General features: G+C 45.2%; 1 protein-coding gene across 1 annotated transcript in view; it reads left to right on the top strand.

Annotated features, from left to right (window-relative positions):
- zcchc14 (zinc finger, CCHC domain containing 14) overlaps positions 1–22,089 on the top strand; it is a 149,356-nt gene that overhangs the window by 116,202 nt on the left and 11,065 nt on the right. Inside the window, exons 10-12 of the mRNA XM_078400866.1 lie at positions 2,635–2,762; positions 5,106–5,249; positions 17,867–19,312. Of these exons, the coding sequence (XP_078256992.1) occupies positions 2,635–2,762; positions 5,106–5,249; positions 17,867–19,312 (1,718 nt within the window). The remainder of the gene's footprint in view (positions 1–2,634; positions 2,763–5,105; positions 5,250–17,866; positions 19,313–22,089) is intronic.

Genomic DNA, 22,089 nt, shown 5'->3' on the forward strand with positions numbered 1-22,089 from the left:
TGAATCTTTGGTTTCCCCTCTACTCTCGTGAATGGATCCAAAACCCACGTCTCCTCAGTGTCCTGTAGGTCTCCTCTCGCTCCCCCTCCCCCCACTATCAAACCTTTTATTTTGTCCACTACCCAACTGCAGTCCGCGAGATTGGCCAAAGCAGGTAGGCCATGAAATAGACAGGGATTGGTGGCCTCCTTTTGGGAAGTGAAGAGCAAATTCGATTTGGTCAATCAGATTATTGAATGTGCTTTTCTGGGCGGATGGTTGCAGAGATGTGGAGGGCTGATGGATAAATGCATGAAGTTGATAAACAAGATCTTGGACCGGAGTACAATAACACTTAGGATCTGGATTCAGCAGTCTGCATTTCCGTTTAATTGACCATGTTCCCGAGGCCCTGGGACACTGAACTGATGAGGGTCTGATATTCAAAATTCAGTCATGTAATTTTATTGAATATAGTCAGCGGTTTACAATAGAGCTGGTAATTGATCTTAAATCTCTTCTTTCTCCTTGGTCCATCTTTCAGTAAAACCAGAAGTGGACTAACTGAATTCCAATTCCAAATTTATTTTTATATATTTGCATCCAATCCAAATAGTTTGAAATTTGTTCACTATATTTTTGTGGTCCATATTTTCACAGTGCATAGAAAATGAATCTTAAGGTCTTTAGACTTTAGACATTAGACAGCGCCGAAACAAAACCTTCGGCTCACCGAGACCACGCTGACCAGCGATTACCCTATACCCATTAGCACTATCCTACACACTAGGAACAATTTATGATTTCACTGAAGACAATTAACCTACAAACCTGCATGTCTTTGGAATGTGGGAGGAAACCAGAGCACCCAGAGAAAACTCACATGGTCACAGGGAGAACGTAAAATTCTGTACAGACAGTGCCCGTAGTCAGGATTGAACCCGGGTCTCTGGTGCTGTAAGGCAGCAACTCTACTACTGCGCCACTGTGCCGTTCGTAAGAGATACAGCGTGGCAACAGGCCATGCAGACTACCGAGTCTGCGCCGACTAGCGATCACCCCGTACACTAGACCCCGGAGCACAATCCTACACACGAGGGAAAATTTACAATTTACAGAAACCAATTAACCTAAAAACCTGTACATCTTTGGAGTGTGGGAGGAGACCGGAGCACCTGGAGAAAACCATGTCATTGAATAATTAAAAAATTGTTGCTCTATAAGGACAGGTTTCCATTTCCCACCATCTTGTGAGTTCTGTTTCAATGACCTGAACAATGTGAAGAGAGTGGATTTTACCAATATAGGGCCATCAGTACCTCACTTATTTTATAGTGCATGCATGCTACCTGGGGCAAAAAAAAACAAGGCAGGCTTGCTTTGATTGTCTGACGAAGGGTCCCAACCCCGAAACGTCACTCCATTCCCTTCAAAATGTAGCCTGACCACAGAGTTCCTCCGTATTTTGATCTTTGCTTAAGATTCCAGCATTTGCAGTCTCTTGTGTCTCTGTTCAGTTTTGGGCTTTTCAATGGTTCAATGGTACTTTATTGTCACATATATCTAGATACAATGAGATTCTTTGTTTAGCATACACTCCAGTAAAATCATATTGTACATCAGCCCAATCTTAAATAAATACAAAAGGGCAATGACTGTAGTGCAAGAATAGTAGTTCACACAGAGGCAGTATACAAAGGGCCACCACCTTTCCATTGCTATATTGTGCCCTTAGGGTTGCCAACTTCCTCACTCCCAAATAAGGGACAAGGTGACGTCACCGCCCCACGTGGCCTCACCCAGCAGGCGGCCACGTGCTCCCGTTCCACCAATGGAGGCTGCCTGGGGCCTACACTGTCCGGGACTACAGCGGCGGCCGGGCCCACAATGTCCAGGCATACAGTGTCCAGACATACAGGGCCGTCCGGGCCTAATAAGGGCGGTCCCGTACGGGACAAACCAATTTAACCCAAAATACGTGATGTCCCGGCTAATACAGGACAGTTGGCAACCCTATGTGCCCTTCAACTTTGAGAGTTTTTTAAATCGTGTCTAATCTTGGCTTTAAAGACCCATGGTCTTGGTGCGGCACTGGGTCAGCGTTGTAAGGTTCGGCCTGGCAAGGCGCTGCTGTCAATGTCCTCCACCGCTGCCCCACCCTTCCGTGCCATGCAGACCGCATCCAATCTGCTTACTCGGCCTTTGTGGGAGCTCCTTCATAGCCTGATCCAACCAGTCCCCCAGCAGCTGCAGGCCTCCAACGACACAACCACGGACACCTCGACCCACAAATGTACCGTCCTGCACCCATTGCTCAACCTACGTGGGCCGGGGCGTCACCCACGGCCAACAGCGAATCCCCGTTGTGCCTCCGAGGGCACAGTAGGCAACCTCAAAGCCCGCTCACCAGCACCGATCCTCCTCTCCCTCCTCTCTGTCATCTTGAACGCCACATGTTTGTAGTGGTTGACTAAACAAACCAAAAGAGCAGACCCAAATGTCCGGCTCTTCAGCAGAACAATGATAAAAGAGCAACAGCACAAGACATACAAATTTGAGAAATCCAGTTGTCCAATATGCCGTTGTCTAATCTGAAACTCAGAATTTTAAACTTTCTGGTCATCATTCAAAAATTAATTTTATTGTGATTCACAGAGAAAAATCTGAGAGAAGAAATATTAACAGCGTGGGTCAGTCACCAGTTCCTAGTGCTGGAATTGCAAGGGTGACACCAACAAGTCATTTTGGTCCTATTCATTCCATTCGTTGCAACCCTGCTGCAGGTAATTACCAATCAAGTATTTATGCATTTAATGAAATGTTTCAAAATCTGCATTTAATTTAATGAAATCTGAACATTTGCTGGTATACCAGGATGGACTGCCTTATGTTTAGTCTAAAGAAGGGTCTCGACCCGAAACGTCACCCTCTCCTTCTCTCCAAAGATGCTGCCTAACCTGTCTTGTATGGGTCCACATTCCCTACTGTTTAACTTTGTTCCACTGTTGTGCATACATAGCTGCTGATATCCACTTAAATTATTTATTTTTCAGTCAAATTAAATTGACAATTAAGATGATTTATGAAGAACATTGGGGTTATTAATGAAGAACTTTAAGGTGGATAAGTCCCCAGGGCCTGATGGGATCTATCCCAGGTTATTGAGGGAGGCCAGATAGGAGATTGCGTCGGCCTTGACGTGGATCTTTGTTTCTTCGCCAGGCCAATTAGGGATAGTCAGCATGGCTTTGTTCGTGGCAGGACGTGCCCTACTAGCTTGATTGAGGAGGTGACGAAGGAAAATGATATAGGCCAGCCGGTGGATGTTGTATACATGGATTTTAGTCAGTCCTTTGATAAGGTCCCTCATCGTAGGCAGATCCAGAAGATTAAGATATGCGGGATACACAATGACTTGGTCGTATGGAATCAGAACTGGCTTATTCGTAGAAGACACGGAGTTAGGGTGTAAGGAAGATATTCTGGCTGGAGGTCTGTGACCAATGGAGCTCCACAAGGATCTGTGCTGAGACCTCTGCCGTTTGAGATATATATAAATGATCTAGATGAAAGTGTAGATAGGTTGGTGAGTAAGTTTGTTGACAACAACAATGGTGTCAGCATTTAAGCTTGTTTTACCAATCAAGTAATGTTACTAACTTACTTTGGCTCTGGGGAGTGTTGTAGAGCAGAGGGATCTAGGAGTGCAAGTGCATGGTTCATTGAAGGTAAAGTCGAAAAGGCTTTTGGCACATTGGCCTTCATCAGTCAGAGTATTGAGTATCGAAGTTGGGAGGACATGTTGCAATTGTATAAGACTTGGTGAGGCCGCATTGAGAGTATCGTGTTCAGTTCTGGGCACCGTGTAATAGGAAAGATGTTGTCAAGCTGGAAATGGTGCAGAGAAGATTTACAAGGATGTTGCCGGGATTAGAGGGTGTGAGCTATAGGAAGAGATTGAGTAGGCTGGTTCTCTATCCCTTGGTGCACAGGAGGATGAGGGGTGATCTTATACAGGTGTATAAAATCATGAGAGGAATAGATCAGGTTGATGCACAGAGTCTCTTGCCCAGAGTAGGGGATTCGAGGACCAGACCACATAGGTTTAAGGTGAAGGGGAGAAGATTTAACAGGAAACTGAGGGGTAACAAGCTGCCAGAGGAGGTAGTTGAGGCAGGGATTATCCCGATGTTTAAGAAACCATTGGACAGGTACATGGATAGGATAGGTTTGGAGGGATATGGACCAAACGCGAGCAGGTGGGTGTAGTGTTGCTGGGACATGTTGGTTGGTGTGGGCAAGTTGGGCTGAAGGGCCTGTTTCCACACTGTATCACTCTATGACTCCATAACAACTGTAGATTTGAAATGAAATGTAAAACTTTTTAAAAATCACTGTCCTTAACTAATCAGAATGTATATCACAATATGTCTACTTTTAATTACTGGTCCAATGCGTTGCCCAATAAAGTTAAGTATTTCAAAGTAGCAAATTTTAAAAGGTGCTACATACACCGATGAGCCAAAACATTACGACCTGATGAGCCAAAACATTATGACCACAAGCCTAATATGCTGTTGGTCCTCTGTGTGCAGCCCCATACGCAGCAGGGTGCAATGCACTGTGTATTGTGACACATTCCTCCCGTGACCACCATTAAAATTTTCTGTGATGTGCCACAGCAGACCTTCTGTCGGTTCGGACCAGACGGGATAGCCTTCGTTGCCCTCGCGCATCGATGAGGCTTGGGCGCCCAACACCCTGTCGCCGGTTTGTGGTTTGTCCCTCCTTGGACCACTGTCGGTAGGTACTCACCACTGCTGACCGGGAGCACCCCACAAGCCTTGCCGTTTCAGTCGTCTGGCCATAACAATTTGGCCCTTGCCAAAGTCACTCAGGTCTTTACTCCTGCCCATTCTCCTGCATCCAACACATCAACTTCAAGAACTGACTGTTCACTTGCTGCCTAATATATCCCACCCCTTGACAGGTGCTATTGTAACAAGATAATCAATGTTATTCACTTTGCCGGTTAGTGGTCATAATGTTTTGGCTGATCGGTATATCATATTCTTCTTTTATACTCTAAACCATACTTGTGACTTTTATCTTCTGTTTCCTCACAGAAATCCGGGTGGAGGTAGAACAGCACAGTCGTACAGCAACAAGAGATAGTGGATCTTCCTCTGAATATTCAAGTTCACCATCAAGTCCAATAGCAATCCAGGGAAGAGAGGAGAGTTCCGATAGTGCAGATGAAAATGACAGAAGTAAGTTTATTAAAGTTATTGCAAAGAATAACAGAATTGATGTTTAGTTTACTTTAGAGTTCATTATTGATGTTTAGTTTACTTTAGAGATACAGCGCAGAACCAGGCCCTTCGGCCCACGGAATCCACGCCGACCAGCGATCTCCGCACATTAACACAATTCTACATACACTAGGGACAATTTACAATTTTACCAAGCCAATTAACCGACAAACTTGTACATCTTTGGAGTGCGGGAGGACAATAGACAATAGATGCAGGAAGAGGCCATTCGGCCGTTCGAGCCAGCACCGCCATTCAATGTGATCATGGCTGATCATTCTCAATCAGTACCCCGTTCCTGCCTTCTCCCCATACCCCCTGACTCCACTATCCTTAAGAGCTCTATCTACCTCACTCTTGAAAGCATTCAGAGAAATGGCCTCCACTGCCTTCTGAGGCAGAGAATTCCACAGGTTTACAACTCTCTGACTGAAAAAGTTTTTCCTCATCTCAGTTCTAAATGGTCTACCCCTTATTCTTAAACTGTGGCCCGTTGTTCTGGACTCCCCCAACATTGGGAACATGTTTCCTGCCTCTAACGTGTCCAACCCCTTAATAATCTTATACATTCCGATAAGATCTCCTCTCATCCTGCTAAATTCCAGTGTATACAAGCCTAATCAATCCAGTCTTTCAGCATACGACAGTCCCGCCATCCGGGAATTAACCTAGTAAACCTACGCTGCACGCCCTCAATAGCAAGAATATCCTTCCTCAAATTTGGAGACCAAAACTGCACACAGTACTCCAGGTGCGGTCTCACTGGGGCCCTGTAAACTGCAGAAGGACCTCTTTGCTCCTATACTCAACTCCTCTTGTTATGAAGGCCAACATTCCATTGGCTTTCTTCACTGCCTGCTGTACCTGCACGCTTCCTTTCAGTGTCTGATGCACTAGGACACCCAGATCTCGTTGTACGTCCCCTTTTCCTAACTTGACACCATTCAGATAATACTCTGCCTTCCTATTCTTACCACCAAAGTGGATAACCTCACACTTATCCACATTAAACTGCATCTGCCATGCATCCGCCCACTCACACAACCAGTCCAAGTCACCCTGCAACCTCATAGCATCTTCCTCACAGTTCACACTACCACCCAGCTTTGTATCATCTGCAAATTTGTTAATGATACTTTTAATCCCTTCATCCAAGTTATTAATGTATATTGTAAATAGCTGTGGTCCCAGCACCGAGTCTTGCGGTACCCCACTAGTTACTGCCTGCCATTCTGAAAGGGACCCATTTATCCCCACTCTTTGCTTTCTGTCTGTCAACCAATTTTCTATCCAGGTCAGTACCCTACCTCCAATACCATGTGCTCTAATTTTGCCCACTAATTTTGTGGAACCTTGTCAAAGGCTTTCTGAAAGTCAAGGTACACCACATCCACCGGCTCTCCCCTGTCAAGTTTCCTAGTTACATCCTCAAAGAATTCCAAAAGTAAATCGGAGATCCCGGCTAAAACCCACGCAGGTCACGGGAAGAACGTACAATCTCCGTACAGAGAGCACCCGTAGAACCCAGGTCTCTGGTGCTGTAAAGCAGCAACTCCACCGATGTAGATCTCGATGTTGTATGAGGATCTCCCAGACGTTGTGCCTCAGCTAATAAAGCTAGTATCCCAAATGTCGCCTTCACACTCTATCTACCTGTGCTGCCATCTTTAAGGATCTTTGGATTTGCACAGGTCTCTTTGCCCGCTGAACTCCCTCAGGCCCACCAATGATGGTACATGCCCTACCATTTCTACTATATATGTAGCAAGACTAAGGTAAAATGTTAAAAGGATGACAGTAGCCCACAAAATCCTTCAGAAAAGTAGGGATTCATATAGAACCAATTGTGTTTTTGTATTGAAGTAATTAAATATCTAGATACATTAGCGATAAAATTGTAATCAGGACCTCGTACCCAGGAAAAAGGACTTTTCCTGAGAATTCTCTCACATTGTAGAATCTATATACAGTGCATTCAGAAAGTATTCAGACCCCTTCACTTTTTCCACATTTTGCTACGTTACAGCCTTATTTTAAAATGGATTAAATTCATTTTATTTTATCATCAATCTACACACAATACCCCATAATAAAAAAGTGATAATAGGTGTTTCGAAATTTTTACAAAGTAATTAAAAAGAAATAACTGAATTATCACATTTACATAAGTATTCAGACCCTTTACTCAGTACTTTGTTGAGGCACCTTTGGCAGCGATTACAGCCTCAAGTCTTCTTGGGTATGACGCTACAAGCTTGGCACACCTATATTTGGGTGATTTTTGCCATTCTTCTCTGCAGATCCTCTCAAGCTCTGTCGGGTTGGATGGGGAGCGTCGATGCACAGCTATTTTCAGGTCCCTCCAGAGATGTTCGATCGGGTTCAAGTCCGGGCACTGGCTGGGCCACTCAAGGACATTCACAGACATCACGAAGCCACTCCTGTGTTGTCCTGGCTGTGTGCTTAGGGTCGTTGCCCTGTTGGAAGGTGAACCTCTGCCCCAGTCTGAGGTCCAGAACGCTCTGGAGCAGGTTTTCATCAAGGATCTCTCTGTACTTTGCTCCGTTCATCTTTCCCTCAATCTTGACTAGTCACCCAGTTCCTGCTGCTGAAAAACATCCCCACAGCATGATGCTGGCACCACCATGCTTCACCGTAGGTATGGTATTGGCCAGGTGATGAGCGGTGCCGCTTGGCATTCAGGCCAAAGAGTTCAATCTTGGTTTCATCAGAACAGAGAATCTTGTTTCTCATGGTCTGAGAGTCCTTTAGATGCCTTTTGGCAAACTCCAAGCGGGCTGTCATATGCCTTTTACTGAGGAGTGGCTTCCGTCTGGCCACTCTACCATGAAGGCCTGATTGGTGGAGTGCTGAAGATATAGTTGTCCGTCTAGAAAGTTCTCCCATCTTTACGGAGGAGCTCTGGAGCTCTGTCAGAGTAACCATCAGGTTCTTGCTCACCTCTCTAACCAAGGCCCTTCTCCCCCGATTGCTCAGTTTGGCCGGGCGGCCAGCTATATGAAGAGTCCTGGTAGTTCCAAAGTTCTTCCATTTAAGAATGATGGAGGCCACTGTGCTGCAGAAAGTGTTTTATACCCTTCCCCAGATCTGTGTCTCGACACAATCCTGTCTCGGAGGTCTACGGACAATTCCTTCGTCTTCATGGCTTGGTTTTTGCACTGACATGCACTGTCAACTGTGGGACCTTATATAGACATGTGTATGCCTTTCCAAATCATGTACAATCAATTTAATTTACCACTGATGGACTCCAACCAAGTTGTAGAAACATCTCAAGGATAATCAATGGAAACAGGATGAACATGAGCTCAATTTTGAGTGTCATAGCAAAGGGTCTGAATACTTATTTAAATGCGATATTTCAGTTATTTCTTTTTAATTACTTTGCAAAAATTTCTAAACACCTCTTTTTGCTTTTTCATTATGGGGTATTGTGTGTAGATTGATGATAAAAAAAAAAGAATTTAATCCATTTTAAAATAAGGCTGTAACGTAGCAAATGTGGAAAAAGTGAATGAGTCTGAATACTTTCTGAATGCACTGTACTGTGTTTAATAAGCCTAATCAAAAACAGCATTGAGTACTTGCTGTGTTTTTCATGCAAAGTTGCTGAGGTGTCCAATTGTGTGCAACATATTTAGAAGCCATTTCCATTAATTAAGTTGTCTATGTGACTCACTATTTCCGCAGACTCCTTTTGCCAAAGCACGCGGTACAACAAATATATAGCATGCTTCAGCTTAATTTAAGAGAATCTGCATGATCTGAGGTCAAGGAGTCATGTACTTGGACTTGGGTATAAGTAGTTATAGTCATAGAGAGATACAGCATAGGACAGGCCCTTTGGCCCACAGAGTGCACATTGGCCATCATCCATTTACACTGTCCTAATCAAAGTTTTTTCAATTCTCTCTATATTGTCATCAATTCCCCCCAGATGCACCTACTCACCTACGCAAAAGGGGTAATTTATGACAGTCAATTAACCTACCAACCAATCTTTGGGATGTAGGAGAAAACCAGAGCACCTGGAGAAAACCCATCAGTCCCACGGATAAAGTGTAAACTCCACGTAGACAGAACATGGGTCTCTGACAGTGTAAGGCAGCAATGCTACTGCTGTGCCACTGTGCTACCTCTCCAGAGATGGATTGTTTACTCTGGAACATTTGCTGGTTGAGGAAAGGCCTGATAGAACTATAAAACTATAGAACATAGAACAGTACAGCACTGGAACAGGCCCTTCTGTCCACAATATTTGTGCTGAACATGATGCCCACCTAAATTGATCACATCTGCCTGTACATGATCCATTTCCCTATTCCCTGTACTTTCATGTTCCTATCTAAAAGCCTCTTAAACGCCACTATTGTGTATTAAACTCCACCACCACCCCCGGCAATGCATTCCTGGCCCCAACCGCTACTCTGTAAAAACCTTGCCCTCCACATCTCCATTACACATTCCCCCTCTCATTTTGTAGCTAAGCCCTCTGGTGTTGGACATTTCCACCCTAGGGATAAAGGATCTGACTATCTACCTCATAATTTGAGGCATAGATGGGGTAGACAGTCAGAACCATTTTCTCAGGGTGGAAATGTCAAAGACCAGAAGCTTTGAGGTGAGAGTGGCGAAGTCTAAAGGAGGTGTACGTGGCAAGATTTTTACACGGAGAAGTGGATGCCTGGAACACACTGTCAGTGTGATAGTGGAGGCAAATTCACCGATGAGCCAAAACATTATGACCACTGACAGGTGAAGTGAATAACATTGATTATTTTGTGACAATGGCACCTGAGAAGAGGTGGGATATATTAGGCAGCAAGTGAACAGTCAGTTCTTGAAGTTGATGTGTTGGATGCAGGGGAAATGGGCAGGAGTAAAGACATGAATGAATGAATGAATGAATGAATGAATGAATGAATGAATGAATGAATGAATGAATGAATGAATGAATAAGTTTATTGGCCAAGTATGTGCATATACAAGGAATGTGCCTTGGTGCTCCGCTCACAAATGACAACACAAACATACAGTTAACAATTAAGAATAAAGCATGACCACATCAAAACAATAAGGATAGATTGATTAGTAGGACTGGCTGTTACAATCCCTAAGGTTTTGCACTACAATTGACTTGCATGGTGTTGTTCTTGGGGGTGACCACTAGGTGATGTTGCTACCATTCAGACACATCTTCAGTTGTGTGCGTCAACCTCACTGGGTGTTTCGGCCTTTTATCACAAGACACCCTCACTCAGAGAGTGAGGCCGACGCAGGCCCACCGCAGGGTGATCAGACCTGGGAGTGTGTCTTATGGTTAACCTCTAGATGGTCACGTGGCAGGTTAGCGGGCGGCGCCGGAGTCGGCCATGGAGTGGGCGCCGCCATCTTACCGCGGCCCTCCGGCGGTCGCCGCCTTCGCCCCACCATGCTGCCATGGCCGCCACCCCTCGTACAACGTGGGCGGGCAGGCAGGGCCAGGGCCAGGATGACCCTGCAGCAAAGCCGGGTTGGAGGCGACTGGAGGCCGGGTCTCCCGGGCCGGGACAGAAGGATCGCCGGCGCCCCGGGGAGACTGGAGCCGGCGGCCTGGGGCCCGTACCCGGGGCTGAGGAGCAGCAGCAGCCGGCGGATGGCACACCCCACCCCGCCCGTGGGGCTGCGGACCACCGCCCGGAGTGAACCGCCCCGGTCTCGACCGTCCCCCCAAGCCGTGGGATCAGCCGCAGGACTACCCCCGCCCACAAGTTGTCTCCACTATCTTGTGTGCATGCCACATGTACAGTCGGCAAGTCGTTGGTTCCAGCGGCTTTAGGGCTTGTCTACCTAGCATGTGAAGCCTGGATTCGGCGGATTGCGCGCAGGAAACCACCAGAAGGTTCAACGGGCTGAAAGACGATCCCAGCAAAGCGTCGTGGAGCGCAAACAGGGCAGAGTGAGATACGTAGGACACTTCTGACCATGCACTGCATCCCGACCTGTCCCCAGCCGTCCCGACTACGTCTTGCTGCTGGAATCCAATAGACCAGGACGAGAGAGTGAGGCCGATCTGCGCAACTCCCCCTCACTTAAATCCAAGTCAAGCGCAAGTCATGACTTCAACCTCGGCCAGCGTACCGCGGCTGGCGGCGATCCCAATTAGCGGTCAAAATAATAAGATTGAAAGTGAAGTCATGGTCATCTTCGAACCCGAAGGACGAACAACAACAACAACACGTGGCAGCCCAGACAGCATCTCTTCATTTCAGCCACAGCCAGTGACTGCTCCATTGGGCGGCATTGGCAAGTTCTTTCATTGCCCTCCTTTGGGCCTGCCCTCTGACTCCTACTTCACTCAGGAGCCTTGCAGTGGAACTGGCTACAAAGCCCCTGCACCCCACCTCCACTGGACGCACTCTTACACTCCAACCACGCTCCTCTGCCTCTACTGCAAGGTTGGAATATCTCAGCCTTTTCCTTTCAAATGCCTCGTCCACAGCCTCCTCCCAGGGCACCGTCAGCTCAATGATGAAAACACGCCGACAGGAGTTGGACCAGAGGACGAGGTCTGGTCGCAGGTTGGTAGCTGCGATTTCAACTGGGAAGGAAAGCCTCTGGCCTAGGTCAACCCGCATTTCCCAGTCTCTGGCTGCGCTCAGTGGGCATGAGTTGAGAGGCGAGGTGGTAGTCTTCCGTTTCTCTCCTTCCCGGATGAAGGATGGTATTTGCGGGAATGTTATCTGGGCATTGATAGGCATGGCGTTGGTGGTAACTCTCTTGCATTCGAGTTCAGCTTCCAAACACCTCAGCACCTGGTTGTTTCGCCAGGTGTATCTGCCTTGTGTTAGGCTGGTCTTACAACCGACCAGGATGTGCTTGCGGTTTGCTGGAACTGCACACAGTGGGCAGGCTGGATCCTCTCCCAGCCAAAGATTTAGGTTTGTGGGAGAGGGAAGGATGTCATATGTGGCTCTGATAATAAACATGTCTAAAACACGGTCTACACATGTGGGGGAAAATAAACCAGAACAAAAAAGAGACTACAGACTTTGGTTATTGAGTCGAACTACTACTCATGGGGAAAAAAGCAGTTTTTATGTCTGGCTGTGGCTGCTTTGACAGTCTGGCGTCGCCTTCCAGAGGGAAGTGCTTCAAAGAGTTTGTGGCCAGGGTCAGAGGGGTCAGAGGTGATCTTGCCCGCTCGCTTCCTGGCCCTTGCAGTGTACAGTTCGTTAATGGGGGGAAGGTTGCAGCCAACAACCTTCTCAGCTGATCGAACGATCCGTTGCAGCCTCCGGATGTCGTGCTTGGTGGCTGAGCCAAACCAGACCATGATGGAGAAGGTGAGGACGGACTCAATGATAGCAGTATAGAATTGGACCATCATTGCCTGTGGCAGATTGTGTTTCTTCAGTTGCTGCAGGAAGTACATCCTCTGTTGGGCCTTTTTGACTGTGGAGTCGATGGTGGCCCCCCATTTAAGGTCCCTGGAGATGATGGTTCCAAGGAACTTAAATGACTCCACAGATGTGACTGTGGTGTTGTTGATGATGAGTGGGGGGAGGGGAGGGGGGGCTCTTCGAAAGTCTACAATTAGTTCCACTGTCTTAAGGGCATTGAGCTCCAGGTTGTTGCGATGGCACCAGGACGCCAGCTGTGTCACTTCCCCTCTAGGCAGATTCCTCCTCATCCTGGATCAGTCCAATCACGGTAGTGTCATCCGCAAACTTGAGGAGCTTGACAGAGGAGTCTGTGGAGCTGCAGTCTTTGGTGTAGAGAGAGTAAAGGAGAGGGCAGAGTACGCAGCCTTGCGGTGCTCCTATACTGAGGGTCTGTGGGTCCGAGATGTGCTTTCCCAGCCTCACATGCTGCTTCCTCCTGACCGTCAGGAAGTTGGTGATCCACTGACAGAGGGGTTCAGGCACAGTCAGCTGGGAGAGTTTGGAGTGTAATAGCTCTGGCACAATGGTGTTAAATGCAGAGCTAAAGTCCACAAACAGAATCCTGGCATAAGTCCCCTTGTGGTCTAAGTGCTGGAGGATGAAGTGCAGGCCTAGGTTGACTGCGTTATCCGCCGATCTATTGGCCCTGTATGCAAACTGCAGGGCGTCCAGCTTTGTGATGTTTTTCAGCTGGGCCAGCACAACTCTTTCAAAGGTCTGCATGACTACAGAGGTAAGTGCGACAGGCCTGTGGTCATTAAGATCCTTATCTTTTTGGGTATAGGGACAATAGTGGAGACCTTGAAGCAGGCAGGGATGGTGCAGGTTTGCAGGGACTGGTTGAAAATATCTGTGTAGATCGGTGCCAGTTGTTCGGCACAGAGCTTGAGGGTAGAGGGGGAAACATTGTCCGGTCCTGGAGATTTCCGGCTTTTCTGTTTCCTGAATAGCCTCTCCACCTCCGCAATTTCTAATGTTGGAGATGGAGAAGTGGCCAGACTGATATTGGGCAGTGGACGAGGCTGTATGTGCAAATTGGTGATTGCAGAGGGGTGGGGGGGAAGGGGCCAGTCTTTGCAAACTGGAGTCAGTCTGTGAGTAGGTGTGAATTGCTGCTTGGGGAGGAGTGGGTGGGGAAGGGTCCAGTCTTTGCCAAACTGGAGTCAGTCTGTGAGTACCTGGCAAGTGATCATTGGGAGGGGGGGATCCCAGGATTATGTTTCTGTTTCTCAACCTGCAGTAAAACCCGTTCAGGTCGTTAGTCAGCTGACGATTCTCCAAGGATTGTCCAAGGTTTTCCTCTTGTAGTTGGTGATTTCTTGCAAGCCCTTCCAAACTGTTGTTCGTCCTTCGGGTTCGAAGATGACCATGACTTCACTTTTAGTTGGAGGATTGGTAACTGTGGGTCCGGAAGTGACTAGTGAGGCCAATCCGGGCCCAGAAGTCACGCCCACATGTAGGACACAAGTGGATGGGTGCTGCAGTGGAAGTGGAGGTAGCCCGGGCCTTGTGCGTTGTGCGTTTCCTCTGTGCGTTTGTTCTCTGCTGCACGGGATCCTGTTGTGAGCTTGCTACGCCAGGTTGGACGGTCCAGAGCAAGAGACTCCCAAGTGCTGAGGTTGATGTCCAAGTCTTTGAGGGACACTTTGAGGCAGTCCTAAAGAGGAGTCATTAGCTGAGAACTTGCTCCTCAGCTTCTCAGAGTACCTTTCCTTGGCAGCTCTGATTCCTCTTCACAGCTTGTATTTGGCCTGCCTGTAGAGGTCTGTATCCCCACTCCTGAAGGCCTCTTGAGCGACTTTGACAAGGGCCAAATTGTTATGGCCAGACGACTGGGTCAGAGCATCTCTGAAACGGCAAGGCTTGTGGAGTGCTGCTAAAGGATCTGCTGCTAATGTTTTGGTACAGGACACCTTCAGGGGTCTGGTAGAGTCCATGCCTCGGCAGGCCAGCGCTGTTTTGGCGGCACACGGAGGACCAATAGCATATTAGGCGGGTAGTCACAATGTTTTGGCTCATCAGTGTATGATAATGGTATTTTAAAAGGCTTTCAGGCACATGGATATGCAATGAATAAAGGAATATGGATCACATGCAGGCAGAGGAGATCAGTTTAACGTGGCATCATGTTCGGTATGGACACTTTGGGCCGAGGGGCCCATTTCTGTACTGTTCTCTTCCATGTTCTGTGTTCTCAATCTGAGTTCCTCCACTTGCTCTGCCATGACGTTCATAAAATGTAGGATGGCCCACTGACAATCACTGGTAGAAGAATTTATGTACTTGATAATTGAAGAGCATCTTTCATTTCAGGGCAGCATAAAACTCCTTTGATTTACTAAAATGATTCCAAGGCTAAGAAGCTTTACCTATAGACTGAAAAAGCTAGAGATGGACACAAAAAGCTGGAGTAACTCAGCGGGTCAGACAGCATCTCTGGAGAAAAGGAATAGGTGACGTTTCGGGTCGAGCTCCTATTCCTTTTCTCCAGAGATGCTGTCTCCGGAGATGCTGAGTTACTCCAGCTTTTTGTGTCAATATTCAGTTTAAACCAGCATCTGCAGTTCCTTCTTACTGAAAAAGCTAGAGTTCTCCCTGGAAAAGAGGCTGCGTGAGAATCTGATAGAATCGTAAAGAGATACCTCACGAAAACAGCTCCTCCAGCCACTGAGTTCACAGTGACCATTTACACAAACCCAAAATACTGCCATTTTCATTCTGTTCACATTTTCATCAACGCTCCTCGGATTCTAATATTCGCCTACACGCTGGGAGCAATTTACAGTAGAGATTTAACCTCCCAACCCACATGTTTAACCAGAGGGTGGTAAAACTGGAATTCATTGGCTGTGGAGGCAAGTCATTGGTTACTTTTAAAGGGGAGATTGACAGGTTCTTGATTAGTAAGGGATTCAAGGGTTACGGGGAGAAGGCAGGAGAATGGGGTTGAGAGGAAAATATAGATTAGCCATGGTTGAATGCTGGAGTTGACTCTATGGGCCAAATGGCCTAATTCTGCTCCGATGACATATGCACATCTTTACAAACTGCAAGGAAAGCCACATGGATACAAGGAAACCATCTTTCCGACAACATGGTTTTGTCAGGAATTTTGAGAATTATCAGGAAGATGAGTAGGTTATAATCTGGTTAACCCTAGAGCTCACTTACTGCGGAAGCATGATGGGAAATGGCCAACATGGAATGTTAGGATGGCAATAAATAGATGTGTTTAGCATTCGCAGCACAGCTTAATTTAAATAGCTAAAACTAATGCACTCTGCTGAAAAGCAAGCTTCCGTATATATTGAGGGAGATTGTCATTTGCAGCTCTGTCCAAGTTCTTATCCGTTGCACCCGTGAGATTACATCTGCTGCTCTTTATCACTGTGTTTAGCAAGCAAGTCTCCCAGAAGTTAACGAACAGCCTTTTTAAATAACCTGACCCCACCAATTCTCCCTACAGGGACATTGGCTTCTATGGTATCCATTAGTTAGATATATGGGAGGGAGAATTTCAAAATAACAGGAGATGTAACGTTAAAGATGATTCTGGGGAAAGACAAAGAGGAAAGGTTACAGTGACATTGATCAATGGTGATTTATTTCATCTCCACAAGTAACCATTGTGTCATGAATATAAAAATGCTGTAGTGCTATGACTCTTTGAAACGCTTTGGGTTCTCTCAGAGTGTTTCCACAGAGTTAATAACCTAACTTGTACAATAGATTCACCACTGATCTAGGAACTCTTTTATTTTATGTCTGTGCCTATCTGAGTAAAGCCGGATCCAGGGTATTGGTTTAGCACAGAATTTCCTCCTACACATGGGTTCCAAAACTGAACACAATACTCCAAATAGTGAAGGCATAATGGTGGAGGCAGATTAAATTGTAGAGTTCGAAAGGGAGTTTGTAGAATCTGAAAATTTGAAGGACCATGGGTGCAGGATGAGGACTGGGACCAGCTGACTGATCTTTCATACAGCCTTCAATATGGGCTTGGCAGACTAAATGGTCTCCTTCCAAACTCCTATTCTGTGATGTGCAGCTTTTACTTTTCACATTATAATGTAATATACAGCATTGAAATAAATGAGCATACAATCTGTTGTAGTGAAGTTGCCTGAGAGGTCATTGTTGACAAGTTGCATGACATTTTTACTCCTCGCTATTTAATACTGGGACGGCACAGTGTTGCAGCGGTAGAGTGGCTGCCAGACAACTGAGTTTGATCTTGACTCCAGCTGCTGTCTCTACGGAGTTTGTACCATTCTCCCTTTGACTACGTGGGGTTTTTTCCGGGTGCTCCAGTTTCCTCCCACACTCCAAAGATGTACAAGTTTGCAGGTTAATTGGCATTGGTAAAATGTAAATTGGCCCGAGTGTGTAGGATAATGTTAGCGTGCAGAGTGATTGCTGGTTGGCATGGACTCAGTGGGCCAAATGGCCTATATTCTGTATGTCTAAAGTCTAAATATTACAAAACCATTTTATCTACCGACAGGGCATCCTGGCCCCTATTTTAATTTGACATCCAAAAGGGCAACAATCTCCAACAGTTAGGCACCCCTACAATCCTGCAGAAAAATGAGCTGAGATTGCATGTTCACATACGTCCATGTGGGACACAAGCCGACAATCTTTTACTGCTGTGCTAAAACAATGTATAAGTTAAAGATTAAGTTATAAGAGTCTGGGACATTTTAATCGATGTTGAAAATATCTGAGCAATGCTAAGAAATAGTGGTAAAGTAAAAGAATATTAAGTTATCTAGAGTTGTCAAATATGAGGGAGAGAATCTCATGACCAAGCCATATATCGTATGCTTGGTCGTGAGATCATAATTGATTACTGCATGCATTTCTAGTTAGTGAAATGCAACCAAATAACAAGATGCACATTTGTTAGTGTCAATTTTGTATTTACAATGGGAAAGATGCGTTATCCACAAGTGAGAAAACATAATGTTATCGTTTCAACTACTTGATTGTGTTTTCAATATTTAAGCTGAAAAGTATTGATCAAAACAGCCAGTATTTTAAGACCCGTTTCATGGTGAACATAGATTGAGTATTTTAATTATTACTGAATAAATTGGTTACTAATTCATATAACCTCTCTTGCAGATGCAGAGGCTGTTTTGGATATTCAAGTAAGGGAGAAACCAGCGATGTTATCAAGTCAACTGAGCAACCTAAACACTGGGTCATGGAGGCCCACAGCACAAGTCTCTCCAGTACAAAATGAAACTGGATTAGCCCATCCAAGTCATGTATCTTCAGCTATTTCCACAGTGCAGATGATGCCCATGATTTCTTCAAACATTGCCCCCAGCCGAATGCTGAATTCAGTACGCAAGTCAGAAAGGAGTAGCTTTGATGTAAAGCCAATAACGGGCATATCTCCAATCCACACAAGTCAAACTGTTGACCTTGGAAGCAAACTACACGAAGGACCCACCAATAGCATCAAAGTGGAAACAAAGTTTGGCTCTCTTGGAGCTATGGCTGTGGATGTAATGCCAACTTCTCCAGTTCAGGCTTCCCAGAGATCTACAATTGTGTCAGAAAATAATGGAATTTCATCCAATATGGTAAACTTTGGAATTAGGACTAAAGATGGACCTTCCTCCATGGATAATCCATCCAAAGCGACTCCATTATCAGCACTGAGAATGGACACCCGTCCTTCCACTACTGCAGCATGTAACTCTGCATACAACATTTCTCAGTCCCAGATGAAACTTCTGGTCTCTTCCCCCATTCCTACAGAACCATTGTTGGTGGGACAGACTGCCTATAATAGTGTTGTACAAGTGAAAAGCGTCTCACCTGCTGTAATAAGTTCAAGAACAGTTCCTTATTCAGCAAACACCAAAGTTGCCTTTTCAACAATTCAGTGTTCACCTGTAACTTCCATTTCTGGCACTTTCTGCAACAATAATGCACCTGCCAATAGCCACACCTCGGTGTCCTTCACAAACGTTGCAAGTATGCCAAATTGTCCTATCTCTAGTTCCAGTCCGACCCTCTCCTCTGTGGCTGAAAACAGTTACATTAACAGCAATAATGGTAATGGAGGCTCAGGAATAAATATCCCATTGCAACAGCAGCAGCAAACTGGGTGCAACGTGTGCAGTGCATGTGGCTGCAGCAGAAACTGCGGTTCCAATCCTTTGACAATTAACTATGCTAATTACTTCCAAAGCCCATTTTCAGGGCATTCAGTGCTAACTTTTCCAATTTTTCCATTCAATCCTTTATGTAACAACGGTTACATCAGCACCCAATATAATAACAATACTGCTTTTCCCTATCCCATTGTTCCAACCCCTGCCTACAATACTGCAATAACTCCCGATTCCATCTTAAGTGGACCATCAAACTTTGTTATGCCTCCCATGCAGAATTTCCTGGGTGGTACAACTGCAGTATATCAGACACAACACATAGTAGGAAGCACAAATGGATCTGGCCATAAAAAGAATGGACATATTTCATGCTACAACTGTGGGGCTAATGGGCATCGAGCTCACGACTGCAAACAGCCAGCAATGGATTCCAATCAGCAAGGTAACATTAAATTTTTAATATAAATACAGTAAATTGGGACACTGTCCTGACTTGTCAGAATGACTTAATGCTGAAGTGAATGTAAATATTTACTGTGGAATGAAGGCTTGAGGAAACTCGATTAGTTTGCATATATTATTAAAAGCATGAGCTACTTGAAGCTTTCAAATATCTGAAACACCATGGTACAAAGCTTCTACTGGTGTATTTTATTTAAAGTTTTGACTTACCTTTTAAAGGTGTTTACATTTTTATATTGTATCTTTTCAGTGTACATCATATGCAATCATGCAATTAGTTTTATCGATAGATCAAATTTCAACAACACACTAAATGAGGAAAATGCATGAAATTCTGTTCTTTACTATAAATTGTTAATTCTCCACACACTGTTCAGCTGGAGTAATTTATTAGTTATAATTCTCCAAGCAAAACTTTCATTTACAGAGAATTCTAGGGTCTAAAACAATAGTTTCTTCACACAGTTTGAAATGTGGTTAATTCAAGTGACAATTGTCTATTACACGCAATATCAAGTTTGACTTTAATATTAAATGTATTTAAATTATCTTTCCATAAACCACAATGGTTCCTGATCAGCAATTTCCAGAGTGATCAGGATGTTGCACAAAGACTGGGAATTCCAAGTGGATGCCTTTACAGAATCTTTCATTTGCAACACTGCAGGGCTGATGATCTGGGTATAGAGAAAGTAAAAGAAGCATCTACATTCTGACTTACTGAAATACAAATGAAGTGTTTTTAAAGTATCGTGACAGTGGTAATGCATCCAGTGGGGCTGCAATTGCACTTAACAAGCTCTCTGCAAACTGCAGCAGAATCGGCAGTATGGAAGGCAAATGCAATGCTAGCATTTATTTCAAGAGGACCAGAATACAAAGACAGGGGTGTAATGCTGAGGCTTTATGAGGTGCTGGTCAGACCGCATTTGGAGTATTGTGAGCAAATTTGGGCCCAATATCTGTGGAAGGATGCGCTGGGGCTGGAGAGGGTCCAGAGGAGGTTTACAAGAATGATCCCAGGAATGAGTGGGTCAACATATGATGAGCGTTTGACAGCACTGGGCTTGTACTCACTGGAGTGGAGTTTAGAAGGATGAGAGGGGACCTTTTTTAAACTTACCGAATAGTGAAAAGCCTGGACAGAGTGGATGTGGAGCTGATGTTTCCACTAGTGGGAGAGTCTAGGACCAGAGGTCACAGCCTCAGAATAAAAGGACATTTCTTTAGGAAGGAGATGAGAAGGAATTTCTTTAGTCAGAGGGTGGTGAATCTGTGGAATTCATTGCTGTGGAGGCCGACAATGGATATTTTTAAGGCAGAGATATGTAGATTCTTGATTAGTACGGGTGTCAGGGGTTATGGAGAGAAAGCAAGAAAATGAGGTTGAGAGGCGAAGACAGTTCAGCCATGATTGAATGGCAGAGTAGGCTTGATGGGCCAAATGGCCTAATTCTGCTCCTATCATTCACGAACCTGTGCATTGAGATAATGACTGATTAAATAGTTCCTTCGTGCTGTTGATTCGGTGGGGAGCTCATGGTGATTGAATACTTTCCAGGATGTCAGAAGGAAATTCCCCCTCTCATTGGAAATAGAGATACATTAACTTATGGTGCGATGTTTTTAAGCGCTATAGTTCCCCACGTATGCACAATTTGATTTGTGACATTGAATCATGTGGATACGTGGAGTAGCTGAAATGGTGTCAAATCTCACAGTGCAATTCATCCAATCAATTCAATTCAGTCCAAGTCAGTTTGATTCAGTGTCACAAATCACATCTAAAAATGTGCATAAGTGGGGAACTATGGAACCTGAAAACGACACAAGTTTTTGCTGCACAATCTAGTTTCTATTCCACAGTGTATGTCATATGGGAGGGAGCCAATAAAGACAAAGATCCCTGCTTTTCAGAGCTTTTTAATTTGCAGGTTTGTTGGGGATTGAGTTGGAGGGGAGTCTCATTACACTCCATGAAACTGCAACGTGTAGTTGCCAAGATCACAATCATGTTTTCCACTTCGTGAGGTGAAGGATGCTATATTTTAGTTTGCCCATTCTAAATAACACCTCTTTCTCAACCTTTAGCAAACTTGACCAAGAAAAAATGGCAAAAATATTCAAATGTCAAATAATAGTACTTACTCAACTTTCAGCAGACCAGGAGGAGGTGGAAACGGCAAAAAAAACAAGATGTCCTTGCCAGGGGACACTGGAAGAGGAAAAGATGTAGCTCGGAGGACTAATTCCCACAAGTCTCCTAAAAACAATGCTCCAGTTATACATATTCCAGAATGACTGTATCTGGAGTAGGAAAAAAACTGCAGATGCTGATTTAAATTGAAGATAGACACAAAATGCTGGAGTAACTCAGCGGGACAGCATCTTGGGAGAGAAGGAATGGGTGACGTTTCGGGTCGAGACACTTCTTCAGTGTCTACCTTCACTGTATCTGGAGATTGTGTACAATGCGTGGTCACTGAAATCTGGCATCTGCTGCAAAAAGAATCGGACCAAGGATTGCACAATCCTTTGTTGGGAAGAGAATGCTTACAATGACCATGAACTTCATTACTAGCCAGATGATTACATTTGGTGGCTGCTGTAATACGACTTAAAGTGCAAGTTGTAGCATACATGACTGGATCGACAGGGAGGGGATCTCATCTTCTCTTTGGATAGCAAGCAACAGGGAGTACAGAGGCATTACTTGTCTGAATTAGATTAAGAGGTCAAGTTGTGAATCTGGAGTTC

The sequence above is a fragment of the Rhinoraja longicauda genome, chromosome 6 (assembly GCF_053455715.1).
Source record: "Rhinoraja longicauda isolate Sanriku21f chromosome 6, sRhiLon1.1, whole genome shotgun sequence".
NCBI classification, from domain to species: domain Eukaryota; kingdom Metazoa; phylum Chordata; class Chondrichthyes; order Rajiformes; family Arhynchobatidae; genus Rhinoraja; species Rhinoraja longicauda.